The sequence below is a fragment of the Phragmites australis genome, chromosome 1 (genome assembly GCF_958298935.1).
Source record: "Phragmites australis chromosome 1, lpPhrAust1.1, whole genome shotgun sequence".
Taxonomy (NCBI): domain Eukaryota; kingdom Viridiplantae; phylum Streptophyta; class Magnoliopsida; order Poales; family Poaceae; genus Phragmites; species Phragmites australis.
Window position 1 is genome coordinate 12975700 of NC_084921.1, and position 10851 is coordinate 12986550.

At 41.6% G+C, this 10851-nt stretch overlaps 1 protein-coding gene across 1 annotated transcript; it reads left to right on the top strand.

Annotated features, from left to right (window-relative positions):
- Window positions 1-105: 105 nt before the first annotated feature.
- LOC133931238 (probable mediator of RNA polymerase II transcription subunit 26b) lies at window positions 106-9379 on the top strand. The gene is made up of 8 exons (XM_062378081.1): window positions 106-621; window positions 713-781; window positions 897-979; window positions 2437-2489; window positions 2577-2698; window positions 3380-3512; window positions 3989-4019; window positions 9091-9379. Exons 1-8 carry the CDS (start codon window positions 106-108, stop codon window positions 9377-9379), a joined length of 1296 nt encoding a protein of 431 aa, XP_062234065.1.
- The last annotated feature ends 1472 nt before the right edge of the window (window positions 9380-10851 follow it).

Sequence of the window (10851 nt, forward strand, 5' to 3'; positions counted from 1 at the left end):
CTCTAGATCTCGTCTCTTGGTTCAAGTCCATAGAATCGTCATCCGGCTCTTGAATATTGATAGTATAGAATCGGATGCAGCCGGCAGGGTCGACGGAATCGCGTCATGGCAGCAGGGAATTCTTCGCTGGCGATCGGCATGGACAACACGGGGCTGGAGCCGTGGCGGGAGTTCTTCGGGGGCCTCGACATATTCGAAGTGATAGGACACGCCATCCTCGTCGCCGCGACCGACTCGCCGCTGGAGTTCCGACGACACCGTGACGGCATCGTGGAGCAGATCTACAGGGCGTCGGCAATCCCGGCCCCGGGGAGGGACGCCGGCGAGGGGCCCGGCGGGGCGTCGCACGTGTCAGAGAAGAGGAGGAAAATGACAAGCTGCAAGGGCGCACCTCAGGTGGAGCCTGAGGACGACGACGAGGAAGAGGAGATCCCTGACCAGCACCTGCACCTAGCTGCAGTAAGCAACCAGCACGTCCATGGCTATGGCGACAATGCCAACGCCTACCGGGAGATGGGGATGGAGTGGCTCCATACGCTTGTGGATCAGATGGACGACGAGATCCGGGAGACCAACGAGGTGCTCCGAATCAAGGCGATCCTCCTGAACCACCACGAGAAGGTCCGAATCCAAACAACCATCCATTTAACCTTTGCTTTATTGTCTGTGTTCTTGACATTGATCTGTCCGCGTTTTTCTGCTATTGCGGCAGTCAGCCGACATCTTGTTCGAGTCGCTGAAGAGGCTGCAGCTAATGCAGCTCACTGTTGACAAACTCAAGGTACGTAGGGAGATGAAGCTGCCTTAGACTTTATACAGTGTGTTCTAGACGCGTGAGATATTCTTTATAATTATATTTGGTTTTGATCTTTGGTGGTGATTTTTGGCTCTTGCAGAATACTGATATTGGCGGTGCAGTTACTGCATTGAGCAAGCACAACTCACATAAAATCAGGAAGCTTGTGCGCGCTATCGTCAAGTAAGATATTGCACTTGCATTAAGCATCAAATCAGGGTTGCTTTGTTCAATCAACCACTACTGCAAAAGGGCACATCAGTGCCGGTTGAAAAACTGGCAGAACTCTTTACTCGGTACTGATACTCGAGTAGTTTCAGTGTTGATTGTGCACCCGACAAAATTGCTATTTCCAGAAAATAAAAAAAAAGAAAATTGGCGGCGGCGGCGGGAGCGGTATCCGAGCCGGCTCAGAATCGAGCTGGCTCGGATGCTACTGTTGCCGCCGCTCCTATCGCCGCTGCCGCCAGGCACACCTGCAAACGCGGTGGCTCGAAAGCCGCCGCCACAACACAGCATAAACGCGGCAGCTCGAAGGCTGCTGCTGCAACACAGCACATGCGCGGCTCAGAAGCCCTTCAGCCCTTGCATGGCGGCACGGCGTGACTCATCGTAGCCTCCCTTCGGCGCACTCCAGTTCCGTTCGGTGCTCCCCACCAGCATCAACCACAGGACCGCCGCGCCTCAGCTAGGCCCGCATGAAGCCCCTCCAGCTCGACCGGCCCCGGTGGAGTCCCTCAAAGCCACCATCGCCAGATCCAACAGAGCCCCTCGAAGCCACTGCCGCCAAATCCGGAGGCCACAAGCTCGCCGTCGCCAGATCCGGCGGCCACGAGATCGTCGTCGCCTTCCTCGCTGGTGGAGACCAAGAGAGAGAGGAGAGAGGCCGGATGAGGCATGAGACTGAGAGAGAGAGGAGAGAGGCTGGTGGAGGCAGGAGACTGAGAGAGAGAGAGAGAGGAGGATGGCGGCGGGGAAGAGATGCCGTGAGGAGTTGCCGGTGAGGGTATGAAGACCGAGGGAGAGAGAGAGAGAGAGGAGTTGAGGGTTTGAAGAGAGAGGGGATCGATGCTGTGCGGGGAAGAGGTAAGGTCGAGCCGTAAGTCTGTGATGGACGCGAGTTGAGCTGGAAGCCGATTCAATTAAAATTTTGGTCTGATCCCATTATCAGTGCCGGTTGGAATTAAAAACCGGTACTGATAGTATCTTATTAGTGCCGATTGTTTTTTTAAAACTGACACTGATACTGGTTTTCTTACGAACCGACAGTGATAATCGCATCAGTGCCGGTTTAAATCTAACAGGCACTGATGACCCGGCATAGATGACCAGTTCGTGGTAGTGAACCCCACCCCCCCCCCCCCCCTCCAAAAAAAAGGCTTAACGTCAATAGATGATAGATCTGGAATGGCACATAAAGATATATTAAATAGGTAGCTAACATGATCATTGTGGAAGTCGGTCGGCGAAACTATTACTTGATAAACTTCTTTTGGAAAATATAATATTTCTTGTATAGGTCATATATATACTGCTTCAGCCAGTACTGTCTACGAAGCTGTGAATGATAACATGGGAGGCGTTTCCCAATTCAGTAAAAGACCGCTAACACCTACAGCTACTTCGCTCTTGTTCTGCAGGGGCTGGAAAGTTGTGGCTGATGAATGGATTGCTGCTACGAAGGCTACAATGAGTGAGTACAGTTCTTGTATGTTTTACGTAAGTGATCATTTTGTGCATCATGATTCAGCTTAGCTAAGTGAGGTAATGTAATATGTAGATAAATCGCTGGACAAGTCGAATCCATCGGCTGTTGAAGATGAAGGAGGGCTTGCTATTCCAGCTATGGACGTAGGTGCATTTTTTGTGAGCCCTGCTACTGCTATTCAACATGTTTCTGAGGTGCTAAAATATATACCTTTCTTATTTCTGCTCCATGAATGGACTTGCCCTTGATTAATAATAATCTAAAGAATTGATTTACTTATTTCTTTGATCTTCACGTACGGCCTGAAGTTCCTTGGTGGAATGGAGGATGATGATGATGATAGAATAAGTGAGTATAACAATTTGGAACCTTGCTATTAAAGTTATCTTTACAAAGAAAAAGTTATCTTTACAAAGTATTTTTTGACTTTTACCAAAAAAAATGTATTTTCTTGACATTGATACTCCATATATTCAGTGACCAACAAGATAACTGATAAAGATGGAGGCTCGGGGAGCAACATCAAATATAATGGTGTGGGGCCTTCAAACACTGGGGCAGTGAGAAAACAACAAGAACAAGGATCACGAAACCCTCGCATAGTGATCAAATTTAATGATTCGAGGAGTTCTGAACGTTCACCAAGGAGACTCTCTGAAGAAATTTCACAGAAGAAACCCTGTGAGGACATGAAACCAAGACAGACTCAAGGGACAATTTCAGACACAAGAAATCCTCATATTGCTGCTGCGGGAGAGCCGACGTCTAGCCATGTCATTGTATGTTTATACCTCATGCTACTGAGATATATCCTGGCTCTTATGGTGCTTAATTATCTAGAAATCTTTAATAATTCACTCTATGCTTGGCTCTAGAAAACGGGGATGCCAGCACAATCATTGGCAGGGCCCAATGTTGGGATAGGGAAGAGGAAGATCCAGTTAGCTAATATGGGACTGGAGACGACGAAGCGCAAGCTACATGAAGCTTATCAGGAAGCTGAAAACGGTGAGTGTTCAATTGTTCTTGTTATTGCTTGTGGCAATGATGTTTATTAAACCCTAATCGCACGTACCATTTTCACACATTTAGCAAAAAAGAAGCGTGAAGTCCAAATTTTGGAGCTGTGTGACATACCAAAACCACAGGACATCAATAGGATTACGAGGTCAAGGAACCCCATCAGCATGACCACTTTGATGAACTCGAAGGATCACATCAGCAGGACCCCTTTGACGAAGCAAAAAAATCACATCATCAGGAGTTGTGAAAATGGTGGCCGCAAATGATCAGTATTTACTATAAGATTTTCTTTTCTCCCATATAGACTAATGGGTTAAGGTTATGGCATTGCAAATGCTTGGTCCTGCTTCAAATGGGAAGTAGTATAAATTCTTCTAGAAACTGCAAAAAATACCAACTAAACTGCTCGGGAGAAAAACAATATTCAGAATAGTATTATTATATTATTTGGAATTTTACAGGGTGCACAAAAGTTTCATCAAACAGAACAAGGTGAGTGCTTGTCAGACAGAAAGTGAACTTAATTATTTGGGCTTCTGCGGTTGGAAGTATTCCCAATTAGATAACCCTCTACGAGTGGAACTCTATTCGGCTGCAGTAAATACTAGAGTAGAAATGGCTCCATTCAATCAAAGATAATTCCCAACTGAGAAGAACAACTCTCATCAAGGACTATTCCTGACTAGGTGAGTACTAGTATGACCAGATTCTGGACTAAATAGAATCCAGTTGGCCTCAGCTATATGACGAAAAATAACAAATTAATAATTATATATTTAATAGAAATACAATATTTTTTAGAATAGGTATCCACCATACACATGTCCATAACCCAATATGATAGGTTTCACTACTGCCATGAGGTGAATAAGACACGTGCCGATATTCCAAGCAATTCATCGTTTTCTACACAGAAACCATCCTAGGATTAGGAAGGAGTCTTCCAGATATTTAGAAGTTATACAATCTGGAAAGATTACACTCGAAACTGAGTACGGTATATCTCCTTAACCCAACTATATGAGGATGGGAGGGGTACATCTAGAGGCATCTGGGAGAAAGCTGATCGGAGGCGAGACAATCATATTCCAAGCAAGAAGCCAAAACAAGGAATACAGAGCAAGCCTAATCGAATAGGAGCAAAAACAATCCATTAAAATTCATAACAAAGTTATTCTCCCATAATTAGATTCATCCAACAAGTGCTTCAGGATTTAGAACATGATAGAATTTGCCAAGATCATTAGGATTAGATCTAGACACATCTCTACTGTAATTATCCTTTCCTAAGATTAATCAAGATGAAATAGGATGTAGGACTATTATCATAAGAGAAGCCAGAACCTATATAAAATCTCGTGTCTTTCTTTTTGATATGCATATTTGATGACCAGGTATCCCTACATTAAAAAAGATTTACATTATCGATTTTACTGATCATCAACACTATCTCAGGAAAGAGTCACACGTGAATCAACTTACAAACAAACAAATATTGTATTTAATCTATGCTGTAAAGGTGAATTTTTTTTGTATCCCTCCATTTAGAGACCTTCCAGAATTTCTTGCAAGATTAATTGATTTCAATGGTGATAGCCAATCCAAACATTTTTTGTGAAACATAAGACAATATTATAGCTTATTTGCCTTTACATCTACGGGTGCTAATATAGACAAGCCAATAAACAAGGTGATGGACCCTATGTATTTTGTATTAACTGTCAGATACACCTTCGCATAGGAGCTCTATTACCTAAGCCTAATAATATACCTAAGGTTTTGCTGAACTATATATCTATGATACTGAAAATGAAATTCAAAAAATAATTCGAGCTCTACAACATGAAGAACCTGATGATGGAGATATAGATCTTGAAACTGGAAATATGGTGTGTCTTTGCCGCACCTGCTGGCCCTCTGCATCAGTATACGAGAGTATATTGATATGTTGGGCTTTATCTTGTTGCAATTTAGCCTATTGATCCACAAAATAAGTGACTCGATGTTATTACATTTATGTGAGTTTTATAATAGTAGGATTCCCTGCATAACTTTACATATCTACATGTGTAAGAGATACTTCCAAATGCAAAAGCCCAAAAAAAATAAGTAATCTCAGTGTTCCACTTTCACAAATCTAGAGCAGATGAAAGCGGTATTTTTTACTATATCCAATATTGGGAACTATAACCTTAGAGCTCAGAATCTGCTATCTTTGCATGAATACCTACGAGTACACTACATTATGGTTGTTAAGAATATAGCAGTATATTACAGTTGACAATTCACAAGGATAATATGTCCAATAATGAGGATCTTAGTTCAAATATTGTTCATTAGAGTCATCTGAAAAGAGCCTGAGCTATGGCACAAAAGCAACGTTGTGATAGAGCTCCTTCAAAATAGTGAATTTGAGGGACATACTTAAGTTTTGAAGTAATAAACACATTTAGTTGCATCATTTATTATTCGCAAAATTTATAATATACCTTCAGTGTCAGTCGATCTCAGAACTAATTTTCAGTAAGGAGGCAGCTCTTAATGTGATAAAACCTCAGGTTATACAACATTTAAAGAGATCACTTGGTCCGCAAAGATAGGATATCCAAAATATAGAAATTCTATAAGGGGTATGTTAATAGTCAATACCCAAAAGGACCTCGAAAATATTACGAAGGAGTTGAGGCCGGGTATCAGTGTTTCATGCTTTAGGATCCTGCACCTTTTACGCATTGCACAATGCCTGAAAAGCAGAAAGGCTTGTTCAATATTCTTACAACATTAATACTTAGTATAAAGATGACAATTAAACTATTGTACAACAGTGTAGAAAGGAATGTGAATTTTTCTGATACCGAATCAGAGTATATCAGATTCACCATCAATTTCATTTGAAAGTGTAGAACCATTTTTTAGTAATTGAAACTCCATTATCCTATTCTGAAAGTAGTCACAATTTTAAAGAAACTTGAGGTCACAGTAGCAACAAAAAAAAAAACAAATTGCACATTTGAGAATGGTACTCGAGTTGAGTGGTAAATTATGATATCTCCCACCATGGATGCCCCTAGTTCAGAAGCATAGCTAGCTCGTGTTTTGTTGTTTCCCAAAACATTGTTTCATGTGCGTCCGATAAGAGAAATGAATCTGTATTAGTGCCAGTCAGCTTCCATTTGAGTATTGATTATTGAGTTCTCTATTAGTTACTTGTGTTCTTTGGCTAGTCTAATCAGGTTATCTTTTTGACTCGAGAAAACTTGAACTACTGTTTGCTAAGCAGCAACTTACTGATTTCAAGGACGTCCAGATAGAAAAGGAAATGACAACAGGAGTAAGAGAACCACTGAGCCATGCATCATAACGACTGTTTACCTGCACCATGAATAAAAAAGTGAATAAGGTGGCAAATCTGTGTACAAATGATGTATTAAAGAAATTGTAATTAAGCTCACTACTTCCGAACCTCCTATCATTGTCGACTCCAAAATCCCCTTCACTACAGGTTTTGGAGCCAGCAGTAGGTAACAGACAGTGATAGTCGCAAACTATCACTGCCGGCGTGGAAGACCGACAGTGAAAATGTTTTCACTATTGGCTGAATGCTCTAGCCGACAGTGATGCCTAGGAATCACTGTCGGCTGGTGGTTTCAGCTGACAGTGTTTTGCCTCTTTAGCCTCCCTCCCCTCTCCTCCCTCTCTTTGTCCTCTCTGTTCTCCCTCTCTCCTTGATCTCTCCGTCTCTCTCCCTCTCAATACATGCCTACAATGAGACATATATTTAATGTAAATCAATAATAAAGACACCTTCATTAATACATAACAATTCATATCATACAATGAAGGTGTTGGGCAAGGACAAACACACATATATACATAATAGTTCTCACAAGTCACCCCACAAAAAAAAGTCGGTCAAGTTGAGCTAGTCTAGTATCCCTCTACCTCTCCCACGATGAGGAACGCATCTCTGCACAGACGGTTGATGGCGTGTGTACGTCTGGGGATGCCAGAGAGCCGATGGTGGTGGAGCAGAGGACCCAGGCACACTTGATCGCTTATGCTCCAGGCTCTCCGGCGTGTCAAAGAGGTCAAAGTCGGATGACTGAATGCCACTACAGTTTGAGCCTTTGGCCTCTTCCGCAGCGCACTGACGGACCACCCTCTCGTGCTCATCCACAACACACTGACAGGCCAGCCTCTCATCCTCATCCTCCTAGGCATGCTTACGGGACGCTGCTTCTTGCTCGGCCTAAATGTCTTAATTGTTGTATGCTACAACCGCTTCCTGTTTAGAATTATGTAATAACCATCCCAGTCAAGCTTTGTATTCATATGTATGGTCTCCAATTTCATCATTTGCAAAAAGAAAAATAAGTATAAAAATAGTGTAATTTTTAATACAACACATAACATGAGTAAAAAAGAAATACAACCTCAGTGTATAGCAAGAGCTGGACAGTAAGTGCATAAAAGTGCTATCAGGAAATGAATAACAATTGGCCCCAGGACAATCAAGGTCCTGCCCCCTAATTGTTCTATTGAGTACATCAACAACTAGACAATTTACTAAGTTGTCATCTAGTTATTATAACCTAAACAGAATTCTCAAAAATCACACAATATCATCATGAACAGTGCTGCTGTACTAAATCAGAGAGCATATATTCTAAAAAGTACAAGCAATTTCCTGCCAAGACAGAATTGGAGACTGAACAACATGATTCAAACAAATAATAACAAAACAAAAAGGATGAATCAACTTCCTTATCCAAAATCTGATATGCTAATCAATCTCTGAACTTACAGTAGCACACCATCCAGGGATCAAATTATAATAGGCAGCCCACTGCAGAGACAACATAAGAAATATGTCTTGGTATACAAGTACAAACCAGTAAGAACCATCAACAAGTCTCACTAGGGGTTACAACAAATATCAGACAACTAGAGAATCACAGGTCTAAACTATTGTACTTAGTAAATTACCCAATCTCAGTGTATCATTTCATCATTGAGCAAAGGGAATATGTACCAGTACTGTCTAGAAAAGAAGAGGGGAAATGCTCACAAGCATCATTTGAACACAGAAAAGGACCGAGGCAGCATCTGTTCTTATCATTTGAACACACAAAAGGACTGAGGCAGCATATCTGTTCTTATCATTTGAACACACAAAAGGACCACAAGCAACATCTTTTCTTATCATTTGAACATACAAAAGGACCGAGGCAACATATCTATTCTTATCATTTGAATACAAAAGGACTATACGCAGCATCTGCTCTTATCATTTGAACACACAAAAGGACCACAAACATCATCTGTTCTTATCATTTTAACACACAAAAGGACCAGTACACAAGCATCTATTCTTATCATTTGAACACAAAATGACTACAAGCAGCATCTCTTCTTATCATTTGAACACACAAAAAGACCACAAACATCATCTGTTTTTATCATTTTAACACATAAAAGGACCAGCACACAAGCATATGTTCTTATCATTTGAACACACAAGTAGCTGGTCATGAATCAGTATGAACTTGCGTTAAAACTCTAGGAATCGGAGGGAAGAAGGAGAAAGAGGGGGAGCCCGGAGGCTTACGTTGACTGGGGTGGTTGTCCACGGCGACGGTGATAGTGGACGAGAGCGCAGGGCATGGCAGCGCGGCCTCCTCAGCGCCAGGGTGCTCGTCGGGGTGGAGGCGGCAGGCTCCTCGACGTCAGGGTGGTGGTCCTTGACGATGGCGGTGGTGGACAAGGGTGCAGTGCACGGTAGAACAGGCTCCTCGGTGTCGGGGAGGAGGCAACGAGCTCCTCGGCGTCGAGATGCTGGTCCTCAGCGATGACGGTGGTGGACGATGGCGTAGGGCATGCTAGCGCAAGCTCCTCGGCGTCGGGAGGCGATTCGGTGGAGGGCACATGTTATGAAGGGGAAAATTTTTCTAAGTGTCAGAGGGCACAGACGTCGAGCATTTTTATAGGGGAGGACTTTCACTGCCGTCTCAAGATAAAGATCGACAGTGAAAGGGGATCTTCATTGCCAGCTTAATAGGACAACCAGCAGTGAAACATATTTCACTACGAGCCTAACAAGTCCGCCGACAGTGAAATGACTTTCACTACTAAAAAAATTATTTTAGCTACGCACATGCGCCCACCGAGACTCAAACCCATGACCTGGCCCAAGTAAGATCGAGTAATTAAACCACTGCGTTACTCAAGTGTTTTCAAATGAGTTTGTACTATCTATGTTTATTAACATTCTATTGACCTAAAATCATAATACATATTTATTTAAATTTGAACTTGCTATATACCAAAATTAAGTTTTGTATATACCTAAATTTCATGGTTCAATTTTCATACGTAGTAATTAATAAAATTTATTAAAAAATCAATATACTCAATAATAAAGACATCTTCCACCATAAACTACAAATTGAAGCTTCCATAACATAGCTGAGGTATAATTGCATCTAAAACAAATTCATACATAGTAATTAATACAATTTAGCTACTTTGTCTTAATGATTCACCCCTCATTATGATAACGGCGTACATATGGAGGTTCGTCGGTGTCTTTCATGGGACCTAGGTCGACGTCCTCTCCGAAAAGAGGTAGCGCATTGAATTGATTGTAGTCTTCTTCGTCAATAATATTCTACACTCCAACAATCTTTATTTTTGCTTGAAGAACCACGTGGCGCTCCTCCTTGTTAGCCGGGTCCGACGAGTTTTTGTTGGTGCCATCCCTAGAAATTTTCTTTATTATTCAACCTTTATATTCAATATACATATAGTGATAACTTATCAAAATTAAACAACACATTCACCATAGGGATCAACCTCATGACACTCCGCGACGTCGTTATCTAAAGAGCGATAAAGTGCATCGAAATGAGAATGAATGAAATATCATGAGATGTGATCCAAATGACATGAAATTTGGTAGAGATGTAGTGCATGAGGTTATGAATGTAGTAGAGGAGGAATCACATAAATTGGAGTTCATTTGCCCACTTAATTAACCAAATTACATGCTTGCTGCTTTTAAATCTAAAATTATATGAGGTAGTTCAAACAAACTCACATGAGGAAAGTACTCAGCATGTCAAAAGGTATTTTTATTGTGTAAGGTATACATAGAGAGGACTAAAAAAATTAGTTTCACACTTTATGAATTTATTAATTTCTATAGAAATTAATCAAGTTTAAAAAGCTTAATTAAGACTAACAAAGAATTAGTGCTAAAGAAGCATTTCATGCTTGAAATATATTTTTCCTATAGAGAGCATGACAAAATAATATTAAAAAGTTG

Bases quoted from the DNA above. Each gene is read 5' to 3' on its own strand.
- LOC133931238 (XM_062378081.1), top strand. From the start codon at position 106: ATGGCAGCAGGGAATTCTTCGCTGGCGATCGGCATGGACAACACGGGG. The intron at 2,490-2,576 runs GTGAGTACAGTT...TGTAATATGTAG, and splicing joins TGCTACGAAGGCTACAATGA to ATAAATCGCTGGACAAGTCG. The intron at 4,020-9,090 runs GTGAGTGCTTGT...TTAAAACTCTAG, and splicing joins GTTTCATCAAACAGAACAAG to GAATCGGAGGGAAGAAGGAG.